Source organism: Rhipicephalus microplus, chromosome X (assembly GCF_043290135.1).
Source record: "Rhipicephalus microplus isolate Deutch F79 chromosome X, USDA_Rmic, whole genome shotgun sequence".
Taxonomy (NCBI): Eukaryota; Metazoa; Arthropoda; class Arachnida; order Ixodida; family Ixodidae; genus Rhipicephalus; species Rhipicephalus microplus.
The window spans coordinates 64,845,816-64,864,546 of NC_134710.1; the positions used below are offsets into that span (position 1 = coordinate 64,845,816).

The window sequence follows — 18,731 nt, forward strand, 5'->3', positions numbered from 1 at the left end:
TCACGGGAAATCTGGAAAAGTCACGGGACTTTGAAAAAGCAAGTTGGTAGACAACCTGATTGCTTGACCAGCGCCTCTATTTTTTCAGTGCCCGAGTGAAGGAGCAAATTTAATGGGAAGCGGCCGTCTGTGCTAGTGCGGCGTTTCGCCGCCAGGCGCCGCAACTGGAGTAGAGATGCCGACCTGTCGTCTGTCACGCAAACGAATGCCGCCGCTGCATTCAAATCTGCTATACGACTCTGCTTTCGGTTATATTTGCATTGTTTAAGATGTAATGGAAACTTGTAAACGAGAACTGTGAAGCACTTGTTGTTCTGGATACCTAGCTCATTTCAAAGGCAGGTGCCGTTCGCGACTACTTAATCGAGGCGCTCGTGCGTCATCTGCTAGGCCGATACCAGATAGCTGATGCCAGTAATCCGCGAAAGATCGTTTTGTCACCGTGACGTTCGCTTGACTGAGAGTTGCTTTTTTTACTAACTGAAAGTGAAGTTTTGAGAAAAGCCTCTGCCAGGAGCTAATAATGAAAGCTTGGGTGCCTAATGTTCTCCGATGCTTGCTATTCTATAGTGGCGTAGCCCATTATGCTCAAGCCTGGAGTTCATGCACCAAATAGCACAAAATACCACTAGACTGCATCCAGAGATGTAGGTCATCATCTGTTCCCTTCGCAAAGCATTACATGTGTTGCCATCGAGAAAAAGCAAGTGTCAGAAAATGAGGAAGTACGGCACGTGATTTCACTATTTCAGAGTTTAAACAATGAAATAATCGTGAAATAAACAAGAACAGCTAAATGTGCTACGTGATTTCTGCAATCATTGGGTATGTTTAGAACAGGCTCTGTTAAAATCTGAAGTCTAATGCCAACTCTGAACTTGAGCCAATTAGTGACATGCATGCAAAATGTGGCCTCTGGTCAGTTGATTGAGCTTGTCTGTGTATTCGTGGAATAATTGTTGTAGCCTTAATTTCTGGCTGCTCAGCTCTGTTTCTTTCTTCTTCCCTCTGGCCTATTGATTCGGTAGCGAACAGAGTAGAGGCCAAAGGGCTGTGTGGTGCTCATTGGCTCAACATTCAGCTTCGGGGCGTAATGTTAGCGTTGCATGCGGCAGTGATCGTGAGGAAGTGTTGTTACTTACAGACTCATTTGTTGACTATTCGGATGAAGCTCACTCCCGTTTAGTGATACCAATCGCCATGTTGCCAAACGTGTTGGGTAGTCTTCAGCCACCACTACTTATAATCTATAAAACACTCGGGTTCTAAATGACGGCTACATACTAGAGTGTAATACGAAGATTTATTAGTAGACCAATTGTTCTGCCTGATTACTGCAAGCACGCTCCCCCAGAACACCAGCGGAAGCTGCAATTTCACGGAGCTGCAGCCTTACAGTGCATTAAGGCGATCGCGTTTAATGCCTCATCAAAAGTGAAAATTGATCATGAGGGCATTGTACAACCAGCCGAGGGACAGAAAGCTAGTTTGTCTCCAATCCTTGAGGCAGTAACAAAACTATGTTGGGCGCAAAAATATCCCAGAGGGAAGTACGAAACATTCAGTGCATTGGATCGGAAGAAAACGGGGATAGTTTTTTGCCTTTCAGTCGTCTCAGGTGAATCGTAAGGGGACCGGTCAGGTTTTTTTTGCAAATAATGAGAGTGAAAAAGACAATCAGATTTTTTTCCCGTCAGATATGCAGAGTGGTACACAGTAGAATTATATACTGAGACATGCAAACATCGAGGTTGCAATAGCTTGAAAGAGAAAATAAAACGCGAATGCCATAAAACTCAAACACATATATCGAACCGGTAGCACGGCCCGACAGATCCCGGTGAAAACAGCGCGCCACTATGTTCATGTTAGTTTGCATCCTTCCTGCATCCGTGAAAGCCGCCAAGAAGCGCGGGCATCCCGTAATCTCCACTATGCAGCAGCGGAGAGCGGAGGCGGCGTGCGCGCTCGACGGCCTGGAAAGAGCATTCGCTCGGGCACTGAAAAAAATAAAGGAGACTATGGCTTGACGCAAACGAGCAACACAGTGGTACAGTCTAACTTGAATTCAATGACATTGGTTCTCCTTGGCAAGTTCAAAAATAAGTCGCCATATTTCTGTGATAACTTCTGAAGTTCCGCTGCTTCACTTTCCTCAAGACTTAGATTAATCATGACCTTTTCCAGAGCCATGCTCTTCTTGTAGTTGCACGTCTTTACTTCTATATCATCTCTCTCTTCTGTAACTACCATACACGCCACTTCAAATACTTTTAGCTGTATCTCTCTTGATATTTTTTTAACATGTTTATGTGAAAAACTTTTTTGCCATTGTTCCCCAGCAGTTCGTAGTCTACATCATTCTTTTTCTATGTAACATGGAAGGGCCCTTTTCACTGCATGAGCAGTTTATTTCTGTCACTGGGTAATAACACTAGAGCCTTGTCTCCAGGGTTCAGATGTCTTGCCATAGATTTCTTGTTGTAGTATTCTTTATACCATTCCTTTGCTTCACTCAGGCTTTGATGTGCTAACTTGCATGTTTCTTCAAGTTTCTTTTGCAGTTCTAACACGTATGTATATGTAATTTTAACGTGGTCGCCAAGCTCTTTGTTTGCCCATACCTCTTTAAGCACCGTTAAGGGATCTCTGACTGTGCGACCATACAACATCTCGAAAGGTGAAAAGTTGAGGCTCGCTTGCGGCGCATTCCTGTATGTAAACAATAATGCTGGCAAGTAGCGGTCCCAATCTGTAGGTCTTTCTTGGCATATCTTTTTCACCACGTTCTTCAATGTGCCATTGAATCTTTCTACCAGTCCATCGAACATGGGAAGATACGGCGTAATGAGCATCTGCTGAATTGATAACAGTCTATCGAACTCCTTCATGAGTTCAGATTTAAAATTTGACCCTCTGTCACTTAGTAGTTCTTTTGGGAGACCGTACCTGGAGAATATCTCTAATAATGCTTCTGTGACTTAGATTGCATCTATACTTTTCAGTGCGATGGCTTCTGGATATCTTGTCACCATGTGAACCGTCGTAAGAACATATAGATTTCCTTTGCTTGACGCTGATGTAATGGGACCTATGATGTCTATCGCTACTCTCTGAAATGGTGTCTCTATTACTGGCATGTTTTCCAAGGGTGCTCGACCTACTCGTCTTTTGGGAAACGTTCTTTGGCAAGCGTCGCAGGACTTCACATATCTCTTGACTTTGCTCTGTAGACCCGGCCAAAAGAAATCTTCAGTGATCTTTGCCAGAGTTTTTCGTATGCCTTAGTGGCGGGCTATGATGCTGTTGTGAGCCAATGTAAGTACCGCTTGTTGCATATCTTTTGGTACAAGCAATTGCAAGGCTTGTCTTCCTGACGCAAACTGATATCCTCTATACAAAAGTCTGTTTAGTCTCCGATACTCATGAACTGTCCTACTTTTTCTCTTTGGGGCCGCATTTCCTTGTCTTTTCAAACAGGCTTAAATGGACGCATCGTCCTTTTGCAGTTTTGTAAACTCCCGAGGTGTGATCTTCAGGGTCTCAACTGCAGGCACTTTCAGTGCAGCTAACGGTTTCTGTGTCCTTCTCTGCTATGATCTTGTCACTGCTAAAGCTATTGCTTGGACCAGTTCTCTTTCTTCCATCTTCGGAGCTTGATCGCCGGCCTTGTGATAACCGTGTATTTCGGACTCTCTCTAAGGGAATGTTGGTACCCTTGCGGCTTTGCCCCTTCATCTTGGATCAGGTTCGTCCACTTTACTAACACTGTGTAGATTACCCAATATAAGGTCGTAGAACAGTTCATCTATGCACTTAATGGTATTCCACCTGTTGTAATAAGACATTGACACCTGTATTTTGGCTTCAGGTTAACATCAAACTGTGCTGTCGACTAGTGTCACAGACGTAGTTTCACCTGTCAATTCCTCTTCGCGTACCAAGCTGCGTCTCACCAAAGCTATGTTGGTTCTGCTGTTCTGCTATCTCCAAAAACTGTGACTTGCGTTCTATGAATTTCTCCGTAGACAACTGGTAGATATGGCTCCTCTGTTGAGCATTTTTAGCAGTTCCGTCAGCTGGAGTTTTCTCATTATAATCTGTCATGCAAGGTGTGACTTTCTCCCAGGGGGACCATGAGGCAGCTTGGTCTTTGTTCCGTACTGTGCAGCCTTAGGTTTGATGGCCTTTCTGTTTACAGTATTCACAAAACACTTGCATCTTATTGTTGTCTCCTTCAAAACGACAATCTCAGGCCTGATGACTGACGCGGTTACAGAAGAAACACCTAATGAATTTGGTGCACCCGCTATTCCTGGCATTGCACTGCCCTCCACTTTATGAAGATTTTGCTTCAGCTTACTCAAATTGTTGGAGCCTTGCGCTTCAAGAAACTGATCAGCACACTCAGCATAGTCCCCCGCAGGGGCGTCTGCGCGAGCAGGCGTTTGATGTGTAGTGACACCACGGACCCAAGCTAACGGGGGGGTTTCGACTCCCTCCCACGCCTAGCCGTGCGTGGCTGAGCTGTGTCCGGGGAAACTGGGATCCTGGGGGTTGAGCTGACACTGGGTGCTTGGACCCTTAAGGCCCCCCGGCAGAGGCAACACACCCCTTTGGCCCCGGCTTCACATAGACGGCACCCCTGGGCTGACTCACCCAGGGGAAATCAGCAGTCGTCTTTTCCTATCTCTCTCTTCCTACATCTTCGTCTTTATCTCTCACTTTTTATCTGTCCTGTCATTTTCTCTTTTCCATTTACTTCTAAATTTCCTGGTGGCGAGGGTTAACCCTGTGTAGTTGCCCAACCTTGGATAGTTATATTCGGTTATAGTGGCGATGCATGGCTGGCGTCTCCAAGTGTTTACTATTCAACCTTGTAGCGTCCCCTTGTTGGGCTCGGTGGTGGGTGGCCACCATCACCGCCAAACTTTACACAATCTGTATGGCCAACTTTTTTCCCCCCCTTCCTGATTGCCACCTGAAAAGGTGGCGCACCGAAGAACCGTTTCTTTTCTCAAAACCAAAGCAGTATTTCCCGAAGTTTCATGTCGTGCATAGTCAGAAAGAAAACAAAACAGTCCGAGCAATCTCACCTTTTCTTGTCTCAAAAACACTCACTGAAACAATCGGCCCAGGGTATCGTGTAACCAAGTTGGGAAGCGGCGACCTTTTTTTGAAGGTTCGCGACAAGCTCCAATACAACAACCTATCTAAACTAGTAGCGTTTGGGGATGTCCCAGTTTCCATAGACCCCCACAGATCCTTGAACACAGTTTGCGGTGTCATTTCTGATGAGGACCTTCTTGGATTATCAGAGAGTGAACTATTGGAAGGCTGGCAAGACCAGAATGTAGTGAAAGTCCAAAGAATAGCGATACGACGAAACAAAAAAGAAACACCAACAAAACATATAATTATGACCTTCGGTACCGGTGACTTACCGGATTCAATTGAGACCGGCTACTGCAAGCTTCGTGTCACACCCTACATACCAAATCCTCGTAGGTGTTTCAAGTGTCAGCGTTTTCGGCATGGGTGGCAAAGCTGCAGAGGACGCGCTACTTGCGCAAACTGTAGCTCCAACGAACACCCATCGGACGATTGTACTGCTGCAGCCCGCTGTGCGAACGGCAGTGGAGACCATCCTGCTTACTCGCGATCGTGCCCTTCTTGGAAAAAGGAAAAACAAATTGTTGAACTTAAAGTTAAACTCCATCTCTCTTTTCAAGGAGCGCGCCAACGCTTCTCTCTCCACAACAAGCACTCTCCTTCCTTTGCAGATGTGACGCACCAGGGCGCCGCATCACATCTTTCTGGGCCCACAATTGTCACACATAGTGTGACCGCGGTCGTGCCGTCTGCACCCAAGGCTGGAGTAGCCTGTGCTGCTCCGCCTCCTGCTAAACAGGTTCAGCAGGCTTCAGAGTTTGCCGGACCTCGGACCACTGCACCCGCAGTAAGGTCCGAAACTTCTGTGAACGTGCCTGCTAATCAGGCACCATCCGCCACCTCGCAGGAGGTGATTGATACAAGTACCCCTCTTTTGGCGCCTCAAGCACCACAGGATAGGCGCAACTCTTTGGAGCGTGCCAAAAAAGAAAAGCCCCGAATTACAGGGCCTCAAAAAGGCCTTGCAACTTGACACTTTTCTACACTCAGCACCGCACAACAATAAAATGACACAAATACTACTGTGGAACGTCAGAGGACTGCTGAGAAACCTTGATGATATCCAAGAACTTTTACACAAACATACACCAAAAGTGCTGTGTATGCAAGAAACACACTTAAAATCCAAGCATACAAACTTCCTACGTAGTTACACTATTTTTCGAAAAGATCGGGATGATGCTGTCACATCATATGGTGGTGTTGCCATCATAGTTGATCAAGGAACAGCTTGTGCACATTTACCGCTTCAGACACCCCATGAGGTGGTGGCCTTCAGAGCTGTCCTCTTCAACAAAATGGTCACAATTTGCTCTATTTATGTACCCCCGCATCACCAACTTGATAAACAGGAATTCCAGTCGTTCATAGATCAACTCCCAAAACCCTATGTTGTCCTAGGGGACTTTAAATGCGCATAATAGCTTAATGCGCACGAGGTCGCCTGATTGAACAGTCCTTTTTTCTTCTGGCGTGTGCTACCTGAATTGCAAAAATCCAACATATTACAATACTGTTACCAATACCTACTCGTCAATAGACCTCAGCATAACATCTCCATCATTCCTTCTTCTATTTGAATGGGAAGTCATCAATAATCCATACGGTAGTGACCGTTTTCCTATAGTTCTCAGCACATCAACATCAAATATATGTACTCTACAGGTTCCCAAATGGCTCACCGATAAAGCGGATTAAGAACAGTTTCAAAAAATGCCTCTCTTAACTTGACTGACATGGGGGTGTTTAGCATAGAAGCTGCTGTGAGCCACCTGACAGCCTTTTTGATTGATGCTGCAATGAAATGTATACCACAAACATGTGGACCGTCAGGCAAACGAGTCCCATGGTGGAATAATGAGTGCCGTAATGCACTCAAAGAATAAAATAAGGCATGGAAGTTGTTTAGAGACTCGCCTACAGCTGAGAATCGTATAAACTTTAAGAAGATTAAGTCGCAAGGAAGGAGGGTGCGCCAACAGGTGAGAAGAGAAAGTTGGCATAAATTCTTATCAGGCATTAATTCATACACAGATGAGGCGAGTGTCTGGAACATGGTTAGTAAGGTAGCAGGAGGACAAGTACACACACTTCCTCTAGTGAACACACTAAGGGAAAGCTTGGAAGACCAGGCGAACACTGTCGGTGTGCACTTCCAACAGGTCTCCAGCTCATCACACTATAGTGAAGCGTTCCAACAATGCGAAACCAGAATAGAAAAACAGAGATTAGAGCGCAAACCCACACAACACGAGCTATACAATGAACCTTTCGGTTTGGCTGAACTACAAGCTTCACTTACCTGCTGCAATAAATCTACCCCAGGCCCGGACCGTGTGGCCTATGAAATGTTGAAACACCTGCCCACTGAAACCCAAAGAAGCTCTCTTCTCCCTGTATAATGCGATATGGTCTTCCGGCGAGCTCCCTCAGCCTGCAAGGAAGCTATCGTTATCCCAATTCTAAAACAAGTCAAGGACCCGGCCTCAGTTTGCAGCTACAGCCCAATAGCGTTAACCAGCTTTCTTTTGCAAGGTCTTTGAGAAAATGATTAACAGGTGTCTGATGCACTTCCTTGAAATTAATGGCCTACTTGACCCATACCAGTGTGAGTTTCGAGAGGCTCGATCCACCACTGACCACCTTGTCCGTATCAAGGCACAAATTCGCGACGCTTTTGTTCATAAGCAGTTTTTTCTTTCGGTGTTCCTCGATATGGAAAAGGCATATGACACTACATGGCGCTTTTGGCATATTGCGAGACCTGTCACATTTAAGTGTGCGGGGTAGAATTCTGACGATCATCGAAAGCTACCTATCCAACCGTACATTCCGTGTCCGAGTTGGCATTGTCTTATCTCGAATATTTGTCCAAGAAACAGGAGTGCCAAAAGGAGGTGTATTGAGCTGCACACTTTTCTTAGTTAAAATTAATTCCTTGCTCCTGTCTCTCCCACGTAATATCTTTTACTGCATATATGTCGATGATGTACAGGTTGGTTTCAAATCGTGCAACATATCAATGTGCCAATGTCAGGTTCAACTAGCATTGAACAAGGTATCTCAATGGGCAGATGAGAATGATTTTATACTGAACGCACACAAGTGTGCTTGCGTCTTTTGTTCTGCCGAAAGAGGGGCCTCCATCCTGACCCCGACATTGACCTGCATGGTCAACTTCTGTCAGTGAAGACTGAGCACAAGTTTCTTGGACTAATATTAGACACAAAACTAACCTTCATCCCACACATCAAGTATTTAAAAGACAGGTGCTTAAAAACAATGAATATTTTGAAAGTGTTGTCGCGCACTACGTGGGGTAGTGACAGGAAATGTCTGATGAATTTTATAAAAGCCTCGTACGCACGCGCCTAGATTACGGTTCTATTATCTGTCAATTTGCGACACCATCAGCCTTGAAGATTCTCGACCCTGTCCACTATCTAGGCATTCGCCTCTCTACAGGTGCTTTTCGAACTAGCCCCGTGGAGAGCCTGTACGTGGATTCGAATGAATGGTCGCTGCATTTACAGGGATGTTACCGGTCTTCTGTGTACTTTCTGAAGGTAAAAGCAGACAAGCAACACCCCTCTCAGTTCACAATTAATGATTTGTCTTGCCCTGGCTTGTTTAAGAACCGTCCTTCGTTGAGGCAGCCCTACTCGCTCCGTGTAAGGGGCCTGGCCGAAGAAACAGATGTGCCTCTTCTCGAACACAGTTTGATGGCTCCTGCGGCAAATATGCCATCCACCGTGGCAGTGGCAGCTTATAGACTGTGATGTCTCTTTTGTTGAAGTCACAAAGCACGCACCACTCGCACACATACACACATACTTCCTAGAACTACAAAATAAATACTTATGCCCCAAGTTCTTTACCGATGCCTCAAAGTCCAACACTTCTGTGTCATATGCAGCGGTTGGCCAATCCTTTTCTGAGGCCGGCGTTCTTCATCCCGATGCAACCATTTTCACAGGAAAAGCTTACGCAATACTGGCAGTCGTAAAACACACCAAACAGATAAAATTACAAATGGCGGTAATATACACAGATTCCCTAAGTGTGGTTAAAGCCCTGAAAACCCCTAAAAACACAAGAACACCGTGCTGGTGTCACTTTAGTCGCTCCTGTGCACACTGTACACATCAAAACAGCATGTCGTTGTCTGCTGGGTGCCAGGGAACCGTGAGATACAAGGCAACGTTTTGGCTGACAAGATGGCTGCTTCTGCCAACGACACTACTTCCAATGCATCAATACCAATCCCTGCACTTGACTTGAAACCTTTCCTAAAACGAAAGCTCAGGGGGTATTGGCAGACCTAGTGGGATAGACACACAGACAATAAACTCCATGCTATTAAGCCGCAACTAGGTAATTGGCCAACACTATCAGAATCACAAACAGAAGTAACACTAACAAGGATTAGAACAGAACATACACACTCACATTCATATCTTCTATCTACAGGCAATCCACCATATTGTGAGAGATGTGGAGAACCCTTTCTCCACATCCTCGTCCAGTGCAATGAGCTAGATGCTCTCAGAAAAAAGCACTTTTTACTGCCCTACCGACAGCAGCTCCCACTACACCCTGGGATGCTCATCGGTAGGGATCCACTTTTTAAACTGCACTCACTTTTCACGTTTTTAAAAGATGTTCATAGCTTTCACCCCATATTTCGAGGTGATCCGTAGCACGACCTCTGTACCGTGGTCGTGGCTGTGGTGACTACATCTCCATCATGGCTTTACTATCATGACATTTTGCCATCCACTTTCACTGCACATATCTCACGCCACTGTCATGATTTTATTACTTCCATGTTTTTATGCGCGTTAGTGCGAGGAATTTTAAGGCCCCTTTACAGCCATGCATCATATCATTGTTCATATCTCTAGTCTATTGAAATGGCGCTTTTTGGCCATCATCTGGCCCTTGCATCATTAAAAACCACTCATCATCATCATCAACTCAGCATAGTCCTCAAGCCGTTTCAATGTTCATTCTTTAAAGAAAACACTGAGGTCTGGACTACAACACATCGAGAATTGCTCGATTACATTCTATCTCAGACACCGTCATAAGTCTTCTCTGTGTTGGACATTTCCATCCGTCTCTCAAAATAATTTGTCAATCTACAAAGTGTTTACCCGTCTGTGCATCTTCGCGTTTACATTTTTGAAATCTTTCTGTGAATCCTTCAGCTGTTAACCTGAATCGTTGAAGCAGAGCTTTCTCGACTTTGTAGTGGTCCATAGAATCGAATGCAGACATTCTCCCGAACATCCGATGGCTTCTCCCAATGGCTTCGCTTACTGAACATAGACTCAGTGCTATTGCTCACTCGCTTCTCTGCCATCCTTGACCCACAGCGATCCATTCAAAATGGTGTACAGATAAGCGTTTAAATCATCCCTGTTATCATTAAACGAAGCCATTAGCTTGCGCAGGCAAATGCCCTTTGTTCTAGAAATTTGTTCAACAGAAATGGATGAGCTAGTGTCATCGTCTCTCGTGCAAGACGCACCTGCTAAGTGCACTTTAAGAGAAGTACCTCCTTCTTAACTGCACCCACCTCGCAAGCTTCCTTTTTCGCGCGCTTGAACAGCATAAGCAACTCCTGTTGGCTGAGCCCCAATGCTGTCGCGATTCTCAACAATTTTTCGTAATCCATGTTTCTGTTACGTACAAGACCAATTAAAAAGGATAATTAATCTTGGCAGGCTCGCCAATATTTTGTCATGGTCTCTAGATGGTAACTGGTACAGGGAACACTTCGGATGACGAAAAGTTATTTATGCGACAAAAAATAACCTATGTACAGAACAAGTGGTGAAAACGCAACAGTGTAAACAAAGGTCCCTAGCTCATACTATGTCCCCAAAACATGCGAAAGGTATTTACAGTTTCAGCACGGCTTGCGGACCCTGACATAGTGGCTACGTTTCTCGGTGAAAGTTCTGTTGTGTCTCTGAAGAACGAAGCTTCGCCGGAGCACAACCGTCCAATGCATCATCAAGGCTCTGGTCAGGTTCCTGTAGTATCCGGTAGCCGTTGCGTCAGGTGCACGCCGTGGCTGCGTCGCTCGTCCTCAGATGCGTGGCCCACGGAGCATAGTCGTCAAACCTCTGCGCCGCTCCAGGACCAATGTCTCGCTGAGCTGAGCTGGTCGCCTTCCTGGTCACGCCCCTCAGGTTACAGTGCATTGCTGCGAAGACTGGAGCACTTTACCAGAAGCTCTGCTGACAGACTTGCAGCGAATGCCTTGCCGCGACCACCGCACGTTCATGCCTTTTGCCGTTCCAAACCACCTTCTTTCTCATCTTCTCTCTGCCGATCACGTCGCCTCTCGTGCCTTTTCTACATACATTTATTTTTAACGGTTTCGGGAAGGGGGGACCCCTCCCGAAATTGTTGGGAAATAAATATATGTATCACTGTTGACAGCGCTTCCGATGTGTTATAACCCATGCACACACACACACTCACTCAATACTTTCTCAGTAAACAGAGCTCCTGTGAACATATTTACATATTTTACTTTCAGGTTCTGTTTAATTAGAATCTGCTGTGTGCTGTATAAGTGTGAGGGCGGGGGGGGGGCACTTCACAGGTAGCTGTGTTTGGCCTTAGAAATGAAAGACTGTTATTTTTCATTTAGCTGTCTTGGTGTGTTTCAATCGTTTTTGAAATCGTGGCAAAAATGCAGCAATAGGTACCCGTCGCCCCGCCGCGGTGGTCTAGTGGCTAAGGTACTCGGCTACTGACCCGCAGGTCGCGGGTTCGAATCCCAGCTGCGGCGGCTGCATTTCCGATGGAGGCGGAAATGTTGTAGGCCCGTGTGCTCAGATTTGGGTGCACGTTAAAGAACCCCAGGTGGTCGAAATTTCCGGAGCCCTCCACTACCGCGTCTCTCATAATCATATGGTGGTTTTGGGACGTTAAACCCCACATATCAATCAATCAAGCAATAGGTACCCGTTAAATTTTAGAAAATATCAAGATACTGGCAGTTCTTTTAAGTTGTTTCCACTATTCGTTATTTTTTTCGCATTGTTTCAGAAAAGATATTTGAAGCTGACTTTTTCTTTTTTTCTTTTTTTTTCTTGCTTTGAAACTTATTCTCCCTCATCTTGACTGCTATTGTTTGTAGGGAGAAACTATCTTTCTGTTTATATCGGTGCATCATTCATTTTACTGTTTTGCCAAGATCTTTTGCAAGTTTACTTGCAATTTTTCTCATGTTGTTTTAGTGCCAGTGCTAGTGTTAACTATATGCAAAACATTTCAGAGCTGTAATTTAGTTTTAGCTGGAAAATGGAGCTTGCTGCTTGAGTTTTATATGACCATTTAACAAGTAGGCGCACATGTTTATGCGACTCCCATCTGGGAACAACTATACGTTTTTTTTTACTACTGCAGAGTTGCTGTACAGAACTGAATTGTCTTTGCTCATGGATTTTTATTATACTAGATTGTGCTAATGCACGTTAAGTACTCAGTAGAAATGCAGAATTGTGCATCCGTGCTTTAATCATCCAAGCAAATCTGAAAACTTCATGTAAACATTAAAGGTGCCTTGCAACACCTAACCAAGTAACCATCGAATGGCTTCATTGAAGGTTATGTTGCCTCGTGAATCGATCATCAAAAGAAAAAAAAGAAAGTTTCAGAATTCGTCAAGTAGGAGCAGAGATTTGTCACGTGCTGTAGTTGTTTTCTCTCTTGTCTTGTCCCGACAAGCTGGCTGCGGTGGCTGCATTTCCGATGAAGGCGTAAATGTTGTAAGCCCGTGTGCTCAGATTTGGGTGCACGTTAAAGAACCCCAGGTGGTCAAAATTTCCGGAGCCCTCCACTACGGCATCTCTCATAATCATATGGTGGTTTTGGGACGTTAAACCCCATGTATCAATAATCAGTTGTCCCGACAAGCACAAGCAGGGAGGGGTGGCATGAGGAAAAGAAGTTACGTCACGCATGGTTTCTGACCTCAAGCACTTCTTTCTTTTTCTTCGAACATGTGGCTTACTTTCTCTGTGATTGTGAGCACACGTGTAGACACGTGGCGCCATTCCACAGTAGCCTCGCTATACAGCGCACAATGCTCGAATCGGACAATGGCCGTGGATTCGGGTATCTGGCGCAGTCATTTGGGTTTGTGGTATCACTTCTAGAAAGAAGAGGGAACGACTTTTAGCTGACTTTGAGAATTATCTGTAAATTCCATGCCACATGCTGCGCTATAATATTTGGCTCACATGGTCTCAAGAGCCTAGACTACTGATCAGCGGCATTTTTTGACCTTGCTGAAAAAATGTTGCAGGGCCTCTGTAATACAAATGGGTTGTTAAATTAATTTTAATTATCAGTTCTGAACAAGAATATATAAAGCTATGTGTATGAAGGGAGCCACAGAAACAATGGGGGTATTCATATAATTTATATCTTAATTTATTGTTACACCCAGAAAAACAAATGAAGGCTTAGTTGTGCATTGTAAGTTGTAGAGAAATGCATATACGAAAAAGTGTATTTCAGTTTGATATTATTTTGATTGATATGTAGTGGTTAACATCCGAAAACCACCATATGATTATGAAAGACGCCGTAGTGGAGGGCTCCAGAAATTTCGACCACCTGGGGTTCTTTTACATGTGCCGAAATCTGAGCACACAGGCCTACAGCATTTTCGCCTTCATCGAAAATGCAGCCGCCGCAGCCGGGACTTGATCCCGCGACCTGCGGGTCAGCAGCCGAGTACCTTAGCCACTAGACCACTGCGACGGGGCTTCAGTTTGATATTAAACAAAGGCCCAGATGCCGCCTACTTTCAGGTGGGAAGGCTTATTTCTCGTATTTGCCTTGTGAAGTGCAAAACACCATTTTTCATATTTAATCAAAACTGTAAATTCCTCAATAAATGACAACAGTAGCCTTCTTTTCAGCAACAAGACCGTCTTTCCACTGTCAGGGCTATGTTGAGTGATGTTCTGAAGAGTTGTCTATGCCTTTTATATTCACCAACCGGCCCAATGCATTTTTAAGTGACACTTTATGCATGCTCTTCATGGCATTTCAGTGGTAATTGACAGTACTATACAATAGGATTTGGGTATTACGTGCTACTTTGGCCACAAAATTTCTGTTTTGAAACCATAAACACAGAAAGTAAAAGTTGTGGCTACTCATATTATTCCTACTGTCTCAGTTTTGTTGTGCTCCAAAGTCACGCAGCGTTTCTCAATTCCAGCTGGTCCATTCTTTCATGCATTCATACAGGTAATGAAGAAAGGAGCCTGTCACCCAAGGAACATGTAGGAGTGCAAGCCCCAGTGACCGCACTCCGTTGTCTTGGTGTCCTCCCCGGCCTCGGTGTATACACAGACAGCAGTGATTCAGAAAACTCTTCATTCAGTGATGAAGCAGACTTGGAGCTAGACCTTGTGGGACGAAGACGTCAGGCACCTATGCATCAGGCCGAGCGTTCTCCGAAGCCTAATTAGGCCTTGCTTGTTTTATTCAGCTGTGCTGCTGCATACGTCAGTAGTGAACTGAAGTGTAGGACACAGTGTGGCATGTACAGTCTATAGTGTCAGATGTGCATTTACAGATGCACTGACACCTGGTATGTGGACGATATGGTTATTGTTTATTGAACTGACGTCTTGAAACACAGCCCAGAAAGAGAGCTTAGGAAAGCATTGCCATGTTGGGTCTAAAAAACTTGTTCCAAGGTGGTTAGAGTCAAAGGTGCAGCATGAACATCAGAAATGCTTTTCTCAGACCTGCTAGTTTATTGTGAAAACACCAAAAAAGGCAGTTTCATCACTACAACTAATAGCATTTACAATTGAGACTTCTCTCTTTTTTTGTTTTAAATCTGCCGTAGTCCTGTTAGCTAAGAGGGGCATTGCTTGTGACAATGGTTATTGCCTGTTCTATTCTCTAATGCTTGGAAGCTGTCTGAAGCTCCCTGTGCATGGTAAGAACTTATGCAAAGACTGCATGATGGTAGGCCAATCGTAGAACATTTGCCACTCGTAGCACATGTTGGCATTGATTGTTTTAGCCCTTACAGTATGAAAAGTGCATGAGGTTTATGTCCAAATAACTTGAATGTGAAAGGGGCCCTGCAACACTTCCTGAGCATAGTTAGAAAATGCTGCCAATCAGTAGTCAAGGCTCCTGTGAAGATATATGCCAAATAACGTAGCACTAGACGCCGCAGGAAATTTATGTGTTGTTTTAAATATGGCCAGAAATCGCTTGATTCTCTAGCTCACTATGAAACTGTTGGAACTGATTGTGGTTGGTGGCAGGGACACGGCCATTGGCTGACTTCATGATTGCGACACCTTCCCCAATAATAGTTAATTTGTTTTTACTTCAGTAATGAAAAAAATTACATGAATATCTTTATCCTCAGATATGAAAAAAATGCATTTCATCTTCGTACCTTCCAGTCTTAACCTATCGTCATCTGATTATTGTTTTGTGTTCTCCTAAGTCCATGTGAAGCAGAACTTAGCATACTTCACCTGTCTTATTTCAAGCACTGCATGCAGTGATTGGTCCCTTACATCATATTGAGCCTGCAATGACAGTACTTACCCGTGCATATTCTAGTTCGCGAAACCACCTGTACGTTTTTCAGCACACGCTTATGTTTGCCCACATGCTTGACAAGCTAGACGCCTTGGCTGTGCTGCCTAATGTGCGGTGTTTATTTCTCTTCCCTCTCTCTTTATCTTTCATCTCCCCATCCCCCTCTTATGTGCAGGGTAGCAAACCGGCTGCCTATAGGCTGGTTAGCCTCCCTGCCGTTCTTTTCCTGCTATTTTCCTTCCTTCCTTGGCTGTCATCGCTTGGTGCTTAGCCGGTTCAAATCTTTTGAAAATATGCTATCTGTATTTGACTACTATTGGATGGCCGAGCCGATGCAGGGCAAAGCCAGTCAGCTCAATGTTCTCAAGGGGCTCAGCCAGTCTTCAACACAACATTTGCACTTCTTATGCTGCATAAAAACTGTAGCCCCCACGACCTGGTGCGTTTTTGACACATGGCACCTGTCCATCCGGGAAAAATATAAGGATGTTTGAAAAAAATGCAAAAGAATGGTCAAAGTCATGCCATGGCTCATGTAGTTTTAAGTACGATTGTAGACCAGGGGTTTCAAATATGCAGGCCGCAACCTCTCACTTGCGGCCTGTGGCGCATGCATGACTGTCTTCATCCCGCATTAACAAAAATATTGATCAGTATGTTTGTCACCTACACAGGCATGATTGGTATGAAACATTGTTTTCGTGAGGCACCACATGTAGTTCCATGTGTTGAAAGCTAACCGTTCAACAAATACTATATTTCAGAATCAGCGTCGAGATTTTAGTCATTTTTGTGATCAGTATCGACATGATGGGGAAATCTTGCACACCAAATCTCGTTCAGTAATGACCCGTATATGAGATATGGGAAAAGCTTTCTCTCCACTCCTGCCGCCCCTCCTGCTTTTACTTTATTTTTTGTCCCGACCTTTGTAGGTGTAAATTGCACTAATGTGGCTTGCTCGCTGAGGTGAGTTTGAGACCTATGGTCTTGACTAAAGAGAGGGAATGCTCGGAGCCTGCAACAAATCTATAGCTCTGCTTACTCTTGAGAAATACGAAAATTTTTGTTACAAATTTGTTAAGCAGTGAATTCCTACTGTGACCTCATTAAAATGATTACTTTAAGTTGTTGCAGGGCCCCTAAAATGTGGTGGGTTCGTGCACACGTGATGTGTTAGCAATGCATCTTTGATAATTCTGTCTTGTTGCTTAAAATGGGGTTGCATACAGGCTCTTATACAATTGCTTAGAAGGAAAACTGGTGCTGTGACTTTATTGTATGCATGGCAATGCTGGAATGTGTCAGCTTCGTATTGTTATCGTTCATGAAGAGCCCGGATACCGTGAAGGCGTGTCTGGCTCGCAATGGTTAATTTAGTGCTGCAGTAGCACATATTAAGCTATTGATTAAGAGCAAAGCTCTTTAGGCCTTCCCCTCACCATCGCTGTTGAAGCTCCCTGCATCGGGCAAGCACGCCTAGCAAAACAACAGATGGGAGCGTAGGCGCAGAAACAGATAGCTCGTGCTGCACAGCGCGCTTTGTGCACTCACCTGCTCAATTGTTCCTGCCACCAAGCACAGCAGACGCTGTCCCCACCATACCACTTTCATGAAAGCCAGCAGCAAGTTCAGGCGCATAGTCGTTTGCGTCCCATTTCTAGGGAGTGTAACGAGGGAAGTAAGCATGGAGCTCGAGTATAGAAAAGGAAGAAAACTTGCTGTGATCGCAGGCTTGTGTTCAGTTAGCCCTTGCGCTAAATAAAGCTTTCGTTCGCCGAGTCAACTCCTTCTGGTTCAACACCCCGTTTCAGGAGCTTCACTCATCAGTTGTACTCGTACATGGAACAACTGCTAGTTTGTTTGTTTTTTTTTTAGTACTACAGACAAAGGAATTTTATTTAGCATTTAAAACTTCTACATTGTACAATTTTATGAAACGTGAAAACCAGCGTCCTCTTGTGGAAAGCAGGTGACAAGGTCAGTGTTCACTCAGGCAGTTTTTCGTCTATTCTTTTACCATTTTTTTATGTCCTGCAGGTGGAAACTTTTATTTTAGGAACTTTTATTTTGCGTCCTAATACAAATGAATAAGATTCGTTTAGGATGGTTTTGTTTTAGAGAAGCCTTTTTCATGTAGTATCCACGTCTGAGGCCGAGCCAGCTCCTTCAGCACCAGTCAACAAAAGCCTTTAAGACATATATGTAGATAGTCATTCCCTAGAGGGCACAGCCCCTATTGGGAAACTCGTAGGTGGTGGCACCAGATTACCCTCTTGGTATTATTGTGAGAAACTATGGGTTCAAGCATGATACTTTTTTGTCACAAGATGTGCCGAGTGCTTTAAATAAGGGGGAGGGGTACATCAGTAAGTTGTGGGTAGATGTTGAAGAGAAAAGGAGAGCTGTTTGGGAACAGATAAGGGGCATTGGAATGAATATAACTTGTTTGTGTTTTAACTGTACTGAGTAGCCTTGTCTATTCTGCTAGGGCTACTAGAAGCTTTTTTTTCTTTCGTTCATGTTTTAGTTGTGGCACAATGTTAGAATTCTTACAAGTTGCAAACATTTTTATGTGTGTACTTATAGTGTGTCATTCTTTTGTCAACATTGTGTAAATTGCTGACAGTCTGTTCTGTAAAATTGCCTGTACAATTATGCTCGGGGGATGTGCAAGTGAAGCACCATTTGTGAGTGTCAAGTTCTCATTGCAAGCTTTCAATAAAGCTGGTTCAACCTTGAAAATGCTGGAATCAACAGAAATATGTGAACATCTCGAAAAAAGAAAGAAAAATCTCTACTGTGTCTCAGTGGCTCATGAAAAAGTGCCAGTCAATAGTAAGGGCAAAAGCCCACTTTCATGATTTGTTTATCTGCATCGTATTGTCTACCCATGTGCTCAGGACCCTGCTAATGCATGTTTCCATGCTATACAGACTCAACAGATG

General features: G+C 44.4%; 1 protein-coding gene across 1 annotated transcript in view; it reads left to right on the forward strand.

Moving 5' to 3' along the window:
• The window catches only part of LOC119176132 (PSME3-interacting protein), a 36,774-nt gene extending 18,246 nt beyond the window's left edge, over positions 1 to 18,528 (forward strand). The window contains exon 5 of the mRNA XM_037427272.2: positions 14,458 to 18,528. Coding sequence (XP_037283169.1) covers positions 14,458 to 14,681 — 224 coding nt within the window. The 3' untranslated portion in view covers positions 14,682 to 18,528. The remainder of the gene's footprint in view (positions 1 to 14,457) is intronic.
• Positions 18,529 to 18,731: the final 203 nt, after the last annotated feature.